The sequence below is a fragment of the Eptesicus fuscus genome, chromosome 21 (assembly GCF_027574615.1).
Source record: "Eptesicus fuscus isolate TK198812 chromosome 21, DD_ASM_mEF_20220401, whole genome shotgun sequence".
NCBI classification, from domain to species: Eukaryota; Metazoa; Chordata; class Mammalia; order Chiroptera; family Vespertilionidae; genus Eptesicus; species Eptesicus fuscus.
The window spans coordinates 39,154,991-39,173,810 of record NC_072493.1 but is presented as its reverse complement, the minus strand read 5'-3'; the positions used below and the strand labels follow the sequence as shown (position 1 = coordinate 39,173,810).

Genomic DNA, 18,820 nt, shown 5'->3' with positions numbered 1-18,820 from the left:
GCTACCCTCTACCCAAACCCAGGTTAGACGCCTCTCTCCACCTATCCTAACACGCAGCCCTGGAAGAATTCGAGGTGGCCCAGCCTGGCCACCTCTTTCCCCAGTTCCAGAAGGGTACACTGAGGATGGAAAAGGAAGGGAATCACTCCGAGCTGTGATACAGAGGCTGGTGGGAGATTTGGTCCAGAGGACAGAGAGGATGCCGGGAGCTGGGCCCTGAGGACAGGAAGCATGTCTGGAGCTGAAGTCCCGGAGCGTGCCCGGATATAGAGTATCTTGGTGGTGATGGCGACAACAAGCACGGATTCTCGCAGTTGGCATAACTCAGTTACCTCATTGTCAAAGGGCCTGGGAGAGGTTTCCCACTCTCCTTGGGTCCTCAGGGAGATAATCCTGCACCAGGTGCACAAGGGCCAACAGAAGTGGGCTCAGGGAGACCCACCCCCCAGGAGGGAGAAGGGACCCACGTCTGCAGGGCTGAGTCAGCATCAAAGGTGGACGAGAAGTGGGAAGGGCACCTAGGCAGGGACACGGAGAGCCGGGGCAGGAAGAGCAGGGACATGGGGCGGGGCAGCTGCACGCGGTGCCCGGGAGGCATCGCAGGAGCCTCTCCCTGGGAGACTCAGCACCCGGGCTTCCTTCCAGCTGGTTCACTCTCAGGGGGCCCCTGCGGGTAGGTAATGATGTGGGAACACGGGGTTTCCGGGTCAGGACAGGAGGGAATGTGGGGTTTGACTCCAGCCCAGCCCAGCCCAGCCCTGGGGGGGGGTCGTGGACCTGCCCAAACTGGAGGCTGCAGCCTTCCCTCTCGAGGTGGCTCCGCTCACAGCTGTCATGTGACACCGTCCCCTTCACTCACCTGTCCACAGGTCACTTCTCACGCTCCCTTTCCCACGGAACACGCTCCCTCCCTCCGCCTCGCACTCTCTCCCCTTGGCACACCCGCGCGCACACCCTAACCTTCACGCACATGACCGCCCCCACCTCCCTACCCCGACTCAGCGCCCGCCCCGCCCCTGCGCTCAGCCTTCCAACATCCGCACCCTCACCTTTCACACGCACACTCACCCGCACGCGCTCCCCGCAACGCTCTGACCCTTGCACACCTACACACTCGCGCTGCTCGGCGGAACACGCACCCCCTCTGCGCTCACCCAGCCCCGTCCCGCTCCCAGCCCCGCGCGGCCGGCTCCCCGCCTCTGGGCGCCGCGCCCCCGCCCGCCTCCCCGCGGGTCCTCTCCCACGCAGAGTGTCTCGTGGCCTGCCCGGGGCTCCCCGTCTCCCCGTCCTTCCCGGACGGACCCCGGCCCCGGAGCCCCGCCCCGGCCCCGGAGCCCCGCCCCGGCCCCGGAGCCCCGCCCCGGCCCCGGAGCCCCGCCCCGGCCCCGGAGCCCCGCCCACCAGGCGGGTAGGGGGCGGGGCGGGGGCGGGGCTGGCGGCGCGGGCGGTGCAGGTGCCGGGCCGGGAGCGAGCGGCGGCGGCGGCGGCGGCACCATGGGCCGGGCCCGGCGCTTCCAGTGGCCGCTGCTGCTGCTGTGGGCGGCCGCGGCGGGGCCAGGTAGGTCGGGGGCCGGGGCCGGCCGGCCGGGCCAGGGCGGGGAGCTCAGCGCGGTGACAGCCCGGCCGCCGCGGGGCCGCAGAGGCCGAACAATGCGCGCGGGGCCGGGCCGGGCCCCCTCCCCGGGACAAAGCGCAGCGCGGGTCGGGAGCGGGAGCCGCGAGCGGGGGAGGGGGCGCGGGCCCCGGCCGCCGTGCCGCAGCTCCCCCGCCCCGCGCAGGCCCCGATCCCAGCGGGGACAAAGGGACCGAGACCCCCCACACACACACACCCCCGCCCCAGCCCGCCTTCTCGGGCCGGTCCCGCTGTCCTTCTGTCCGCTCTCCGCGTCCCTCTGTCCGCCTGCATCGGAGTCCCTCAGTCTCTCTCCTAGTCCCTCTACCCTTGTCCTCTGCCCCCCCGTCCCTCCGTCCCGAAGTCCTGCCCCTCTCTCTGTCTGCCCCCCCTTTCTCCTTGCCTCCCTCTCCCCCACCTCTCTACCCTCTTTGTCCCCCACCTCTGTCCCTTGGTCTCTGTTCCTTTTTAGTGGGTCACTCTGTCCCCCGTCATCCTCGTCATCCTCTCTAGTCCCCCTTCTCTGTCCCTCTGTATTTCTGCTCTCCCTCTCTGACCCTGTCTTGTTGTCATCCTTGTTTCTCTCTCTGTCCCCCATCTGTCCCATCCCCTTGTTTCTCTGTCCCCTGTCTTTCTGTCATTTCTGTTTCTCCAACCCCCTCTGTCACCTCTCTCTCATTCCTCCCCTACCCCCTCTATCTGTCCCACTGTCTCTCTGCCGCCTCCCCTCGCTACCCTTACAACCTCCATCCTGGGATCCCCATTCCCATCCTCCATCCCTCCACCTCTCCAGCACTATGTGCCCCTGGGGAGGAACTGAGTCAGGCAGGGCATCCTGAAAGGCCCTGGAGAAAAGTGGGGGGGAGAACTGTGTGGTGAACTCGGCATGTGGGCACACACGTGGATTCAGCAAATGCCTCCCAAATGCTGCCCCTCCCCACCCGGTCACACACCCAGCTGGTCCCCTCCAGAGCAGCTAGAGAGCCAGCCACACAGCCTTCACACCCGGAGGGAGGCTGGAGACCTCCAAGATAGCGTGACCCTGAGACTGGGGACAAGGTCAGGAAATGTCACCCACACACCCTTCACACTGTGTGCCTCGAACTTGTCACAGGCCACCTCCTCCCTGGTGGGTAAAGCTGATCTGGGGAGGAAGGGAGGATTGGGAGGTGACTGGGCAGGAGTGGGAGGGCCGGAGGTTCTGTGAGATTTGGGAGAGGAGTGGAACCAGATGGTACAGGGCTGGGGGCCTGGGTGTCAATCCTGACGCGCGCCATTTGCCACCGTCGCCGATGGCAAGGACCTTCCTCTCTCTCTAGGGCTCGGTTTCACTCTCTGTAAAGTAGGGATGTTGGACTCGGTGATCTGACAGGGAAGGAATTCCAGCTTGAACCCCAGACTAGGTGAGGGGCAAAGCTGGCCTTTCACCGCCCACCTTGCCTTCTTCCCTAGCCTCTGCCATCACTTCCGGACGTGCGTCCCTACCTCCTTTCTTTGCAACAGACACGCTGCAATTTCCCAGATGAGTGCTCTGCTACCTCGGCTACATTTCCTTCCAGTTTTATTTTTTCTTCATTTTTTTTTTTTAGGCTCTAAAATCCAGCCTCCCAGAATCCTAGAACCAATTAATCCAGTAAACAAAAACCCTGAGGGTATTCGGTAACACGGACACCGCTAGGATTCTAGAGTGCCAAGACCTCTAAAAATCTTGACACCTTTGCAGTTCTGGAACCCTGATGGCATTAGCATTCTGGGCCCTTGACATCTTCCACATTCTGAAATCTTGGCCTCTTGGAGATCCTGGATCTTGGCATCTCTGACATCTAGAATCTTGACAGCGTAGAACTGTGGGACTTTGGAGCCTTAGCATCAGAAGATGGCCCAACGGGGCCACCTACTCAGTGCAAGAATCTCTCCTCCAGCACTTCTGGGAGGTAGCTTTACTGGTTTTCCCCTTGTTTAAAATCGCCCGCATCCTGGTACTCTAATCCCTTCTGTAAACTTTCTCTAAATCCTGGGGCTTAACCAGTCGGGAGAGAATGGTGTCGTGGGAAGCGCTCTGGACTGGGAGCCGAGGAACTGGGCCTCTCTGGTGCGGTTTTGTATCGTCCCCCCATCCCTCTCGGAGCCTCCCTTTCCCCTTCTGTAAAGCATGGGGTCAGGGAGCTGGAGTCCACGATCTCAGAGGGCCCTGCCTGCTCTCCTTCTCGTTGGATGTTTCTGAAGGGCTGTGGCCACCAGGTTTCAGGGTGTGTGCCTGGTGCCCTCTTCGTCACCCTCCTTCCTCGCTCACCTTGCCCAGCCAGCAGCGGCGGGGATGGGAGATGGCGTCCATGTGTGTCCTTTCAAAGATGTACTCCCTCTTTCCTGGCTCACTCGTCTGCCACGAAGAGCAGGAGATGCTGAGGTTGATGCCAGGGTGGGAAGTGAGGAAGAGGATGGGTAGCCTGCCTAGAGATGCACACAGGCAGACAGAGAAACGCACACAGGCCAGAGCTTGGAACAGACAGCGCGGAGGAAACAGACATCCAGATACAGAGAAAAGACAGAGAGGCTGTTCGAGTTGGGGGGCTGTGTGGAGGGGGGAGCGTGTTGTTGATCCCGAATAGTGTTTCCCTCCGAAGTGACTCACTTTTCCCTTCTAAAGTTCTGCCCGGCTACTCTGAGGACAGGGGGGCTTCCCCTCCCAGTGTGAGTCAGCCCCGGGTACAGGTCTTGGGAAGTTTCTGTCACTGACCCCCACCCACCCATGAGCTGGATGCCTGAGCCCCTAGAGCTGAGGTCAGATTCTGCAAAGGATTCCAAGACCTTGGACCCAGCGGGGCCGGGGCCTGGGTGGGTTAATGTCGTGCGAGCCTGGCCTGTCCCCATCTTGGGGAACACAAAGGCAGCTTTCTCTCTCTGGGTGGGGCGGGGAGACTTGGAGACAGTCAGGCTCGCCGGCACCCAATGGCTCGTGGCACCAGGACCCAAGCACCCACTGGTTTCGGCCTGTGCAGACCCCAGGCCTCCGGGGCTTCTGGGAAACGGGCACCGAGGCTCCTCCGCAGGCACCCAGGAGGGCACGAGGGCAGCAGCAGAGCCTGGGCCCCCCTAGGAGGGGGGTGAAGAGTGGCCACTGAGGGGGGGGTGGCTAGGACAGGGAGCGCTCAGTGCAGGCTTGCACCCTTCCCGGAGCAGGAATTCCTCCGCTGACCTCCCCCCACACACACTCAGGGGGAAACTCCAGAGGATTCCCCCACCCCCTGGGCCTGAGGCCTGGAATCCAGGGAGTTCTGAATATCCCAGAAATGTGGGGGCCACAGGGGAGACTTTGTGTGTGAGGCTGCTGACTCACCCCTAAGCCCCCACCTGATGCTTGGTTCCCAGATAAGAGGGGGATAGAGGGCTGGGGGAGGCAGGACTGTGGCTCTGGGAGCTGAGGACTGTGGACCTGGAGTCAAAAGTTTCCAAGAGAGGAGTAGGGTGGGGGCCTGGGCTCCTGGGTCTGAGGGAGGAGGGCTGGGGGCCTGGACTCCTGGGTCTGAGGGAGGAGGGGCTGGGGCTGGACCCCTGGGTCTGAGGGAGTAGGGTGGGGGCCTGGACTCCTGGGTCTGAGGGAGGAGGGGCTGGGGGCCTGGACTCCTGGGTCTGAGGGAGGAGGGGGGTGGGAGCCTGGACTCCTGGGTCTGAGGGAGGAGGGCTGGGGGCCTGGATTCCTGAGTCTGAGGGAGGAGGGGGGTGGGGGCCTGGACTCCTGAGTCTGAAGGAGGAGGGGGGTGGGGGCCTGGACTCCTGGGTCTGAGGGAGGAGGGGCTGGGGGCCTGGACTCCTGAGTCTGAGGGAGGAGGGGGGTGGGGGCCTGGACTCCTGGGTCTGAGGGAGGAGTGGGGTGGGGGCCTGGACTCCTGGGTATGAGGGAGAAAGGGCTGGGGGCTGAGACTCCTGACTCTGAGGGAGGAGGGGGCTGGAGGCTGGACTCGAGTCTGAGGGAGGAGGGTTCCAAGAAAGAAGGGCTGGGGGTCCATACTCCTAGGTCTTGGAGGAGGAGGGGCTGGGACCCTGATGCCTGGGTCCTGCGAATACAGGCGCCTTCACAAGGCTGAGCTGAGGAAGAATTGATGCTTTGTGCAAGGATGTTCGGACTCCGCCATTGATGGGGGGCTGAGGGGGTGTTCAATCAGGACGCAGGGATGTACCACCTCCCTAGGGGAGGAAGTGGGAGAAGAAGGCATGATGCCACAAACCTCCTGGGGAGCGGATACGGAGGGGTGGCTGTGACCTTCCTGGAACCGTGACCTTGAGACTCCCTTGGGTATTCGCTGACTCAGGACCCAGGAAGTGCTCCCCCACCCCACTGAGTTTCCATGGAAACATCCACCAGCTGTGTACTCTGGACCCCTGGCTCCTGGGTCCTGACGGAGGAGGGGGCTGAAGGCCCAGAGTCCTGGGTTTGAGAGAGGAGAGGCTGGGGGCTGGGGACTTCTGGGATGGAGGGAGGAGGATGCTGAGATTTCAGACTCCTTCCTGGTCCTGATGGAAGAGGGTGCTAGGAGCCTGGAGGAGCCTGGGAGAGGAGGCGGTTGGGGCTGGTTTCCTGGGTCTGAGGGAGCAGAGTGCTGGATTCTGGGTCTCTACATGTCACCTGCTCAGCCGCTCTTTCCCAAACCCTCCCATCTCTTTTCCAGGCACCATCCCCATGACAACTCCAGGCTGTCAACACAGTTTAAAGGGCCAGCGCCCTAGTCCCCAAAGCTCAACCCCTCTCTGACCAGAAAGTCCCGCCTCACCACCCCCCAACCCCAAAACAAAAGCTCCTGGGGCATTAATATTCCAGGCACAAACACTGTTGGTTACTGAGTCTTCAGGAGGGGGAGGGAATACGACAAAAAACCCCACCCTCACCCCATGTGCACCCTCAAGCAGAGAGCAGGAGATAAATTTGGGGGGCATCCTGATGGCTCTCCGGAGGTATTGAGTTTCTGCCACCAAGTTGCCTGGGACCCCTGAGCCTCATTTCTCCACGTCTGTAAAATGGGGGGCTAGTATTGGGCTAGCCCTGAGGTGCGGGATCCATGGCTAGGCTTCAAAATGTTTTTTTTAAAGCGCCAGATGAAGCAGGCAGGCCCGTTTTCGTGTGCATGGGCAAGTTCCTGGAGGCTGTAATAATAGCAGTTTTGCAGAGGGCTCTCTGAGCCCAAGGCACTGGGCTAATCCCGATGAGGCAGACATTGGCTTTATCCCCATTTTACAGGCGGGGCGCCTGAGGCTCAGAAAGGTTAAGCCACGGCCCCAGGTCACACAGATGGCCAGTGGTCCCACTGGGATCAACCCAGGTGCTTAAGGTGAGAATAGCGACGCCACAAAGTTGTTGTGAGGCTGAACTGAGATCCTGCCTGACACGTGCCATTCATTCTTCCGTCTCCAAACATTTATCAAGTGCCAGGCACACTGCTAGGCACGAAGGGCATGGCCGTAAACCCCATGGTTTCTATCCCTGCTTCCTGGAGAATCTATCTAGTGATGGGGGACAATAAATAAGTGAGGAAATTAGTAAAATAATTTCAGTGAACTTTCCACACAGGAAATACAACAGCGGTGGTGAAATAGAAAGCGTTCTGGAGGTGAAGGGCTGGGGAGTGAGAGGAAGTCACTCTGAAGAGGTGTCCATATGAGCAGAGACCCGAATGGGAACAGGAGGCAGTCCTGGGGTGATCAAGGGGAAAGAACATTCCAGGCAAAGGGAGGAGCATGCTTGTAGGACGTCAAGGCCAGCGAGCTGGAGTGAAGTAAGGGTGATTGGAACTGTAGCCAGAGAGGGGCCAGGCCACGTAGCACGTTGAAGGCCCAGGGAAGGAGTCTAGATTTTTTAAAAATATATTTTTATTGATTTCAGAGAGGAGGGAGAGGGAGAGAGAGATAGAAACATCAATGATGAGAGAGGATCATTGATCGGCTGCCTCCTGCACGCCCCCCCCCTCCCCCCCCCCCCCCACTGGGGCTTGAGCCAGAAACCCAGGCATGTGCCCTTGACCGGAATTGAACCTGGGACCCTTCAGACCGCAGGCCAATGCTCTATCCATGGAGCCAAACCAGCTAGGGCAGGAATCTAGATTTTATTCTAAGTGTAATGGGCAGCTAATGAAGGGTTTTAAGCAGAGAGGTGACTTGATCTGATTTACTTTTTTGGAAAATCCATCTAGCTGCTGTGTGGAGAAGGGCCTGGTGGGAGGCAGGCATGGATGGACGCAAGGAGGCCCATGCGCAGTTCTTAAAGGTCCAAGTAAGAGCCCTGGCCAGTAAGGCTCGTTTGGGCATCGTCCCATGCACCAAAAAGTCGCTGGTTTGATTCCTGGTCGGGGCATATGCCCAGGTTGCACGCTCGATCCCCTATGGGGGCCATGCAGAAGGCAGCCAGACGCTGATCAGTGTTTCGTTCTCACATCAATATTTCTCTCTCTTTCCCTCTCCCTTCTTCTCTCTCCAAAAACCCATAAAAAAATCTTTGAGGGGGAAAATGGTTCAAGTAAGAGATAGTGTCATTGGGCTAGGGCAGTGGTCGGCACACTGCAGCTTGCGAGCCACATGCGGCTCTTTGGCCCCTTGAGTGTGGCTCTTCCACAAAAATACCACGGCCTGGGCGAGTCTATTTTGAAGAAGTGGCGTTAGAAGAAGTTTCAGTTTAAAAAATGTGGCTCTCAAAGGAAATTTCAATCGTTGTCCTGTTGATATTTGGCTCTGTTGACTAATGAGTTTGCCGACCCCTGGGCTAGGGCAGGGGTGGGGAGCGTCCAGCCCACGGGCCGTATAAGGCCGATGAAATCATTTGGTCGGTCCCAGCCAAGGCATTAAGGGTGAGTTAATTAAATATTTGACCAAATATAGCAGGCTAATTTTTTTAAGTTGATAATTTTGTATAGCCCATGAATGACGTTATAAATATGCAAATGGCCTTGGCTAAAAGAAAGTTTCCCCACCCCTGAACTAGGGTTATGGTCAAAGAGACAAAGATGAATGGGTATGGGATATATTTTGGAAGTAGAGTGGATAGATATTGCTGATGGAAAAGATGTTAGAGGTGAGGGGAAGGGGAAGAACTTGCATGATTTCTAGGTTTGGGGCCTGAGCAAGCCAGGTAGATGGTTGTGACGTTTACTGAGATTGAGAAAACATGAAAAGGAAAACATTTGGGTTGGACATGTGAAGCTTGATATTCCAGGAGGTACTAGATAAGTCACTATTAGTGGCTTAAAAACACAAAAAGTTATACTAAACATAAAATAAGTCCCGAAATAGGCATTCAGGTCTTTTACGGCAGCTCTACATCATCACCAGAGGCCCAGGTACCGTTCAGCTCCTGGTTGCACCATCCCTACCGCCCTTGTCCTCATGGCCCAACATGGCTGCCAGGACTCCAGGCATCACCATCCTAGCTCCAAGCAGCACAAAGGTGACCTGGTGGACAAGGGCCTTGGCCCCCCTTTTCGGAAATCCTCCCCAAATGACCACATGACACTTTTCCTTACATCCAATGGGACAGGACTTTCACATGGACTCACTTAGCCGCAAGAAAGTCTGGGAAATACATCTTTCTGCCAGGCCTAGGGCAGCCATAAAATACCATCAGGGTTCCTTAGCTGAGGAGAAAGGGAAGCATGGATGTCGGGGTAGAAAGCTAGCTCTCTCGGCCTTCTGGAATTAATATTTTCCACCCCCCAGCCCCCAAATGAGGTTCCCTATCCTTCTTACAGGGAATAGAACACGCTAGATGGGACATTACAGTGATTTGTGTCTAACACCACATAAATCTTGAAAGGCCCTCCAGGACAGGGACCTTTTCTGACTCATCTCTGGGCATGCAGCCCTGGGAAACCTACCCACTGCCTAGGAAATACTCAAATGAATGAATAAGACAGCCTGTAAGAGACATGAAGCGATCGTTATCCAACATTTAAAGGTATATAACCAGGTGTGATCATGGTTCTTTCCTGCTTCAAACCCTACACTGGCCTTCAAGAGAGAAGCTCATCTCCTAGCGTGACATTTGAGGCCCTCCACCAGCACACCCCACAGCCCCTCACCAAAGCTGGACATGCACCCAGACAGCCAGCAGTGGGTGTAGGTCTAGGATACAGAATCAGAGAGATCTGGATGCAGGTCCTGGGTCTGCCACGCTTGGGCTATGACCTTAAGCAAGTCGTTTTCTCTCTCTGGACTAATTTTCTCATCTATAAAATGGGAATTGGGAGAAAACGTGATTGAAAACTGGTGCCTACCTTAATTCCGATATTGTGATGATTACATGGAAATTATACAGGTAATGTCCTTAGCACAGCAAGTGCCTAATAAACAATAGCTGTTGTGATTGTTATTTTGAAGACGACAGTGACAATGATGATGGTGAGGCTGATGATGATTAATCTCAGCTTTGAGCTTTCTTCCAGGCTGTTTTCTCTGCTGGAAACACCCTCTTACTAATCACCTACCTTGTTCCTCGGCTGTGTTAATCAGAGTCGGTTAACGTCCGTAACAAAACAGTCCTGGAATCTCAGTGGCATTACAAAAAAAAAAGTGTATTCCTCGCTCATGTTACAGTTCTGTGCTGACAAGTCACAGGGGGGCAGTGAGTCAGGGCCCCAGGCTTCCAGCTCGTGATCCTATCCTCTCTAGGCTCCCTGGAGTTCTCTCCATTCAGCCGTTAAGAAGGACTGATGCCCTGGCTGGTGTGCTTAGTGGTTAGAGCATTGGCCCTTGAACCAAAGGGTCTCAGGTTTGATTCCTGGTCAAGGGCACATATCTGGATTGCAGGTTCGATCCCCAGCCAGGTTGGAGCGCATGCGGGAAGCAACCAATCAATGTATCTCACATTGATGTTTCTCTCTCTCTCTCTTTCTCTGTGTCTCTCCCCCCCTCCTCCCCCGACCCCTCTTTCCCTTCCACTCTCTCTAAAAAGAAAAAAGAAAAGAAAAAGAGCCGAAACCGGTTTGGCTCAGTGGATAGAGCATCGGTCTGCGGACTGAAAGGTCCCAGGTTCGATTCCGGTCAAGGGCATGTACATTGGTTGCGAGCACATCCCCGGTAGGGGGTGTGCAGGAGGCAGCTGGTCGATGTTTCTCTCTCATCGATGTTTCTAGCTCTCTATCCCTCTCCCTTCCTCTCTGTAAAAAATCAATAAAATATATTTAAAAAAGAAAAGAAAAAGAATGTGAGATGAGCCAGCTTGGAAGAGGTGTTTCTCTCTTCCATCTACATCCTATTGACCAGAAGTCAGTCATATGGTCCCACCTAAGTACAAGGGACCCTGGGAAATGTAGCTTAATTATGTGTTGTACCAGTTAACTTTGGGGGTGTAACAGCCCGTCTAAAATGTAGTGGCTTTAGCCTGGCCTGTGTGGCTCAGTGGTTGAGCGTCGACCAATGAACCAGGAAGTCATGGTTCGATTCCCAGTCAGGGCACATGCTTGAGTTGTGGGCTTGATCCCCAGTAGGGGGCGTGCAGGAAGCCGCTGATCAGTGATCATTGGTGATCATTCTCCCTCATCATTGGTGTTTCTATCTATCTCTCTCCCTCTCCTTTCCTCTCTGAAATCAATAAAAATATATTTAAAAAAAATAAAAATAAAACATGGTGGCTTTAAACAGTCACGTTATTTGCTCACAACTCTGGGCTCAGCAGTTTGGACTGGATCAATGGGGCAGTTCTTCTCTTGGTCACAGTTGGGGTCACTCCTATGGCTGCAGTCACCTGGTGTCTCACTGGGGCTGGATGGTGCAGGATGGCCTCACTCACATGGCTGGCGGGGGGTCCTGGCTGTTGGCCGGGCTTCTCTCATCTTCAAGGAAGCTAGTCTGGGCATCTTCGCTCAATTGTCTCAGGGCAGCAAGAGGGCATGAGTGGGAGCTGCAAGGGCTTTTGAAGCCTAGGTTCTAGCAAATTCTGTTGATCAGAGCAAGTCCCGAGGCGTGCCCAGATTCCCAGGGTCTGAGTGCCTCAATGGGTGGAGCAGCAAAGCCACCTTACAAAGGGCATGTGCAGAGAAGGGAAGAGGATTGTGGCCATCCCCGCAGACAAGCTACAACATGAGCCCAGGTGTGGAAGATGGGGTTCAGTGAACACCTCGCAGTTTCCCACACCTGGTCAAGCTCCTGTTTACTCGAGATCTGGATCCAATAGAGCTTTCTTCCAGAGCCTTCTCTAATCCCCCATCTCCCTAGGCAGTCTTTTAAAAACAACTTAAAAAATTGTTTTTATTGATTTTTTAGAGAGTGGAAGAAAGAGGGAGGGAGAGAAACACTGATGTGAGAAACATCAGTCCTGCACATCCCTTACCAGGGATCGAGCCCTAAACCCGGGCATGTGCCCTGGCAACCTTTTGGTACATGGGAAAACGCCCAACCAACTGAGCCACACTGGCCAGGGTTTTTTTGTTGTTTTTTTTTTTACTTTTATTAGTATTTATTTTATGCTGAATTTACTCCCAGGCCATACGTTTTTGTTTCTTCTGGAATATCTTTTTCTTCATGCAACTTCCTCTCTGGTTTAGGACTATCTGCTCTTCTTCAGTGGGCCATCTCCAGGGGGCAGGGAGAGCTCCTACATAGGTTAATCTGCTCATGAGCTCTGTATGTTCTGCACTGCATCTTGGAAGCTTTTCACCTGGATGTACTCAGTGACCAGAGGATCTATATCTAAACCCTTATGTTCAGCATTCTCTGCATTTTTAAGCATGCACAGCAAAAATTCAGCACTTCTTGCCCGGCCAGTGTGGCTCAGTGGTTGAGCATCAACCTATGAACCAGGAGGTAGAGGTTCGATTCCCAGGGCATATGCCTGGGTTGTGGGCTCGATCTCCAGTGTGGGGCGAGCAGGAGGCAACCATTCAATGATTCTCTCTCATCGGTGATGTTTCTGTCTCTCTCTCCCTCTTCCTTCTCTGAAATCAATAAAAAAATATTTTTAAAAATTCAGCACTCTTGCCCTGACCAGTTTGGCTCAGTGGATAGAGTGTCGGCCTGCGAACTCAAGGGTCCCAGGTTCAATTCCGGTCAAGGGCATGTACCTTGGTTGTGGGCACATCCCCAGTAGGGGGTGTGCAGTAGGCAGTTGATTGATGTTCTCTCTCATAGATGTTTCTAACTCGCTCTCCCTCTCCCTTCTCTCTGTAAAAAAATCAATAAAATATATTTTTAAAAATTCAGCACTCTTTTTGTGCTACTGACCCTGCATCCAGCCCCACTCTTTAGCCTGGGCACATTTACCAACCCCACCATTGTAATGATGGGATGGCACACATTGCTTCTGTAAAGTGACATCCTGCAGATATTGGTGGCTTTTCTCAGTGAGGGGGAGAGAGAGAAACATCGATGTGAGAAATACATCGATTGGTTGCCTCCTGAATGCACCCCAACCCGGACAGGGATTGAACCTGCAACCCAGGTAAATGCCCTTGATCAGGAATCAAACCTGCGACCCTTCCATTCCCAGGCTGCCACTCTAACCACTGACCCACACCAGCCAGGGCTACTTGGTGGCTTTTTGAATGTGCATACCCCTGATGACCTGGGCAGTTTCACAGGTGTTCTTAAAGTGAACACAAAGACTTGAACCTCTTGATTGGCAGGATTTTGTGAGGTTTTAGCAAACCATTTTCAGAAGTCATCTCTCCCACTTTTGGGAAGAGTCCCCAGGCAGTCTTGGTCTCCCTTTCCTCTGGGCTCCCAGGGTGCCCTGGGCAGCCCCCACTAGAGTCCATCTCTTGGACTCCAGCCTGCAGGAAATGCTGGATGCGATAAACTGAATGTGAGGGGAAGGAGAGGGGTTGGAGGTTTGGATGGGAGAGGAACCGATGGGAGAGAGAACTGCAGCCCTCAGTGAGTCTCCTACCCTGTCCAGGGGCGGGACAAGAAGTACAGACAGAGAATGTGACGGTGGCCGAGGGCGGGGTGGCGGAGATAACCTGCCGTCTGCACCAGTATGATGGGTCCATAGTCGTCATTCAGAACCCAGCCCGCCAGACCCTCTTCTTCAACGGCACCCGCGGTGAGTGCTGGGCTCCGCAATCCTGAGTCTTGAGGGAGGAGGGCTGGGAGCTGATTCCTGTGACCGGAAAGCGGGCAGAGCTGAGACTCTGGGCTCCTGGGTCTGAGGGAGGAAGGGGCTGGGGGCTCGGGCTCCTGGGTCCTCACATAGCATGGAGCTGGGGGGTTTGAACCCTGCTCCTGTGGGGGGGGGGGAGGTCCTGAATCATTCTGGTCCCCCCAGGGAGTAAGTAACTCGGTGGGCACCTCAGATACCTGGGTCTGGCTGGAGAAAGAGGCAGAGGGCTGGACTCGAAGCTCCTGGAGCCAGGGTCGAACCCCTGAGGCCAGGATCCCCCGCGTTCACTCCTGGTTCACTCACTCTAGCCCTGAAGGATGAGCGTTTCCAGCTTGAGGAGTTCTCCCCTCGCAGGGTGCGGATCCGGCTCTCAGATGCCCGCCTGGAAGACGAGGGAGGCTACTTCTGCCAGCTCTACACGGAGGACACCCACCACCAGATCGCCACGCTCACGGTCCTGGGTAACCACCCCTCCCTCCTCCGTTCTCCTCTGCCCTTCCCTGATCCCGGGACCCTGCCCTGGCTGCTTTCAACCTCCTGGACACCTGGGCCCAGGCAGCGACGGCTGGCCTGCCTGACCTCCGGGGCTCTCTGTTTGACCCTTGTTGCCTGAAATCCCGCTGCCTGGTCACTTTGAACCCTCCTGGCTGTCTCCCCTGACCTCCCCCCTCTACCCACTTCTCCCTGCGACAGTGGCCCCAGAGAATCCCGTGGTGGAAGTGCGGGAGCAGGCGGTGGAGGGCGGCGAGGTGGAGCTCAGCTGCCTGGTCCCGCGGTCCCGCCCGGTTGCCGTTCTGCGCTGGTACCGCGACCGCAAAGAGCTGAAAGGTATCATCACCACAGAAAGTGGGGTACGAGGGGGTAGGGGAGGTGCCAGCGAGGGGCGGGACCTGGAGGAGAGCGCGCGGGTCAGGGGGACACGGGCCACGCGCGCAAGATGCAGCGATTGAATGCAGGGACGGGTGAGAGGACGTGGAGCGGCGGGGGGAGGAGCTTTGGGAAGAGGAACGCGGGATTGAGGGCTTGATTTGGGAGACTAGAGGCGGGGCCTGTGGCTTAGGGGCGTGGCTTAGCGGATAGCCTGCTTTGGGATTGGCTGGGGCGGGGGGCAATACCCCCTCGGGGGCGGAGCCGGAATCCCGGACTTGAAGGCGTGCCGTCGGGGCCCGGCAGGTGTGAGCAGCAGCAGGGAAAATGGCAAGGTGTGGAGCGTGGCGAGCACAGTGAGGTTCCGCGTGGACCGCAAGGACGACGGCGATATCGTCATCTGCGAGGCGCAGAACCAGGCGCTGCCCTCGGGGCACATCAAGCAGACGCAGTACGTGCTGGACGTGCAGTGTAAGTGCCCGGCGGGGCAGGGACCCGTTCGGGGGAAGGAGGTGGGGGGGCGGGGGAGGAGCCCCAACGCCAGCCGCTGGACCCCGGGAGGGTTCCAACCCCGCGTGATGGCCCTGACAGCCACCCTCCCATCTCGCTTCTGCCTGCAGACTCCCCCACGGCCCGGATCCATGCCTCGCAAGCTGTGGTGAGGGAGGGAGACACGCTGGTGCTGACGTGTGCTGTCACGGGGAACCCCAGGTGAGAGCTCTGGGGCCTGAGACTCCTGAGTAGGGACCCTCTTATTCCTAGAGGCTCCATATCTGGATTCCGGAGAAGTCAGGATTGGGTGCTGGCGCCTGCGTCCCTTACTCTCACTGTACTTTACCCTCGTCCAGGCCAAATCAGATCCGCTGGAGCCGCGGGAATGAGTCTTTGCCGGAGCGGGCCGAGGCGTTCGGGGAGACGCTCACACTGCCTGGCCTGGTATCGGCAGACAATGGCACCTACACTTGCGAGGCGTCGAACAAGCACGGCCACGCGAGGGCGCTCTATGTGCTCGTGGTCTACGGTGAGTGTAGGCTGCGGGGGCCTGGGGGCGGGGCTCAGGGCAGGGGCGTGGCCTCCCGGGGTCCCTGCCTTGTCCTGGGTGGGCGGGGCCTGTGCAAAGGGATTGATTCCAGAGGTCCAACAGTCCACAAAGTTCTTGTAGTTCTGAGGCCAGACTGACCGTCTGGGTTCAGTTTTGGCTCTGCAACATCCTATTGCCGGTGACATAGTCTGCTCCTTAGTTTCCTCATGGGTAAAGTGGAAATGAACAATAGCACCTATTTCAGGGTTTATGAAGATTATATGAGCTAAATATAGAAGGTGGTTGGAAGGACCCTAGCCGGTTAGGTTCAGTGGGTAGAGCGTCAGCCTGCGCACCAAAGGGTCCCGGGTTCAATTCCGGCCAAGGGCACGTACTTTGGTTGCAGGCTCCTCCCCCCGCCCTGACCCTGGTCAAGGCAGGTGCAGGAGGCAACCAATAGATGATGTTTCTCTGTCTTTCCCTCTCTCTTCCACTCTCTCTAAAAGGTCAATGGGAAAATACTATCGGGGGAGGATTAACCAAAAAAATAAAAAATAAATAAAATAAAGTGGTTGGAAAGCCCCTAGCAAAAAATGCTGTGGGTTTAACTCTTATAACGGTGCAGCAGGAATTTTGGAAATGTTTGGGCCCTAGATAGCATTTTAGATACCAGAAGCATTTTGGACAAGGTATGGTAAGGGACTTGGACCTGAGGTTCTACTGGGGAAGTTTCTGTGCTGTTTCTGTTCTCTGGGGGTGCGGTGAGGAGAGGAGGCAGAGCAGGTATTAGCAAAATGACTCAGGAGCCAGTGGGGCGGTGTATAATCCACCACGCATTCCTCGAGGTAGGGGAACACCAGGAAAGAGGGAAGCCATGAGAAAGGCCCAGCAGGTGGCAGTAATTTGAGGGGCATGGCACGTTAAGGGGCGCGGTTAGAGGGGGGTGGATGGAATGATTGAACAGGTTGGCAGCGATGGGCCCGGCTGGGACGGTCCTCCCATGACCTGGTCCTGGGCACCCTGTTCCTCTGGCAGACCCCGGTGCGGTGGTAGAGGCTCAGACGTCCGTGCCCTACGCCATTGTGGGCGGCATCCTGGCGCTGCTGGTGTTTCTGATCATATGTGTGCTGGTGGGCATGGTCTGGTGCTCGGTCCGGCAGAAGGGTGAGTGGTGGGGAGGGGGGTGTGTGTCTGAATTCAGCGGGGGTTGTAGTTGGTTGCGGGATTGGTCAGGGGGCGGGGTCTAGAGACGGAATTCGAGAGAGGGCAGAGCCTGGAACCAGGATTCAAACCCTGTGGGATCTGAGGCCAGTATTCCCAAAGAGGCAGGTGTTTTGCCCATGAATAAAAGGGGTGAAACGCTGAAGCTGAATTAGATCCGTGGGCTTAAATTAAATGACTTACCTTCCTAATTGCTGGATTCCTTGGGAACAGAGCAAGGGGAATCACCAGGAGAGCAGATAAGGGTGGATCCTTCCGTGAACTTTTGGTATCTTCCTAATTCTGCTTCACCTCTTTCTCTGCCCATTTTGCTATTCCCTGTGTTCCTTTTCTCCCTCTTCCTTGTCTGATGTCTGTCTTGTCTGTCTCCTTCTTCCCTTTTATTTCCGTCCAACTCCTGGGTCACCCCACAGGCTCCTATCTGACCCACGAGGCCAGTGGTTTGGATGAGCAGGGAGAAGCGAGAGAAGCCTTCCTCAATGGCAGTGACGGACACAAGAGGAAAGAAGAATTCTTCATCTGACCCCATCTCTACCCCAGGCCTGGGCCTGGGCTAGGGTCCACCCCACTGCCAGCTGCAAAGACATTTGCCAGAGTCTGAGATGGTGGGCATCTCTCCCCACCACTAACACCTCAGACGTTTGGGCAGGGATGGGGGTGTCATATGCCTAGGTCTCTGCGAGGGCCAGAAGCAAGGTCCCAGAGGTCTGGGGCCCCCCAGGGGGTAGGGGCCAAAGGTCCAGATCCCCCAAATCCAGGGAGGGCGGTAGGGAATGGGTTGGGGGAAGGTAACTGGGGGAAGGCCAGGGCCCCTAAGCTGCAGAACCAGGTCATGTGGGGAGGGGATCAGATTCTGGGAAGGGTGGGGTGGGCAGGGAAGGGAAACACAGATTTCTTTGGGGGTCCGAGACCCCATGCCAGCCATTGTAGGAGCTCCATAGAGCTCTGGGCACCTCTTTGCAAAGCCATGTTTGCACGGTGGGGGTAAGGGTGGGGGGGAGGGTGTGGAAACAGGGATTCTGTGTCTTTGTGTCATAACTTTGATGGAGGAGGCGAGGGAGACAGCCCCAGCCCTTTTCTCCTATCCCCCTTCCCCAGGTTCCAGCTTCCCTTCCCTTTACCTTCTCCCCCCACATCTGTCCTATCTATATTTGTCTCTCTGTCCACCCACTCCTGGGGGGGCCTTCCCCAGCTCTCCTCCAGGCCCCCCCCAGGGAGGGGGAAAGGAGTTTAGGGAGGGTGTTGGTCTCTATGGTTTTATATATAATATATTAAAAAAATAAAAAATCTGTATGAAAATATCAGATTATGCCCTCCTCCCCCATTCCTGGCTTTTGCCCCCTTTTTCTTGTTTTAAAAAAACAAAACAAAACACCACAACACAACATTTTGTATGGGGCAGGGAGGGGAATGGGAAGGGGGTTTGGCAATCCCACTAACCACCATTAAACTGAGGAGAGAACACATGTTTGTGGTAGTTGTGTGTCTGTCCTTCTGCCCGAAGCTGCACCCTGTTGGGAGGGGGGAGGGAGAGGAGTCGCTGGTGAACCATACAGGCCAAAATTGGGTCTCATCAATGGCACCTTGACCCTCCTGGAGGGGGAAACTCAGTTTTTCCTAGACACTCGTTCAGCCAAATAGTCAGTCTTATCTCCTCGGTAATTACTGAGCTACCCTATCCCCACCCCATGACCTGGACCCTTCCTGTGGCTCACCCCCACCCCAGACATCTGTCTCCAGGGCAGTTTTCAATCAGTCACATCTCACCCTGATCCTGCCTTTCTCAAAACCTTACCCTGTCTCCCTATCACCTGTAGAGCAAGTCAAAGCCCCTTAACCTTGTATTCCAGGCCCTTCATTCTCCAAAATTTAAATGAGTGATTCCAATTTTAGATTAAAAAATATATTGACCTCTTACTTTGTGCCAGGTGCTGCTCAAAGGTCTAGAGGCAAATATTTGGTGTTCCAGACAGCATAACACAAATCTGAAACATAAGGCCCCAAAGTGGAAAAGGGGACTCCA

The 18,820-nt window shown here is 56.0% G+C and overlaps 1 protein-coding gene across 1 annotated transcript; it reads left to right on the top strand.

Annotated features, from left to right (window-relative positions):
• Window positions 1-1,447: 1,447 nt before the first annotated feature.
• Window positions 1,448-18,256, top strand: CADM4 (cell adhesion molecule 4). Its single transcript, XM_054710991.1, has 9 exons — window positions 1,448-1,558; window positions 13,485-13,631; window positions 13,997-14,149; window positions 14,382-14,516; window positions 14,862-15,026; window positions 15,176-15,266; window positions 15,404-15,576; window positions 16,612-16,740; window positions 17,211-18,256. The coding sequence occupies exons 1-9, from the start codon at window positions 1,495-1,497 to the stop codon at window positions 17,318-17,320; spliced, it is 1,167 nt and encodes a 388-aa protein (XP_054566966.1). The 5' UTR covers window positions 1,448-1,494; the 3' UTR covers window positions 17,321-18,256.
• The last annotated feature ends 564 nt before the right edge of the window (window positions 18,257-18,820 follow it).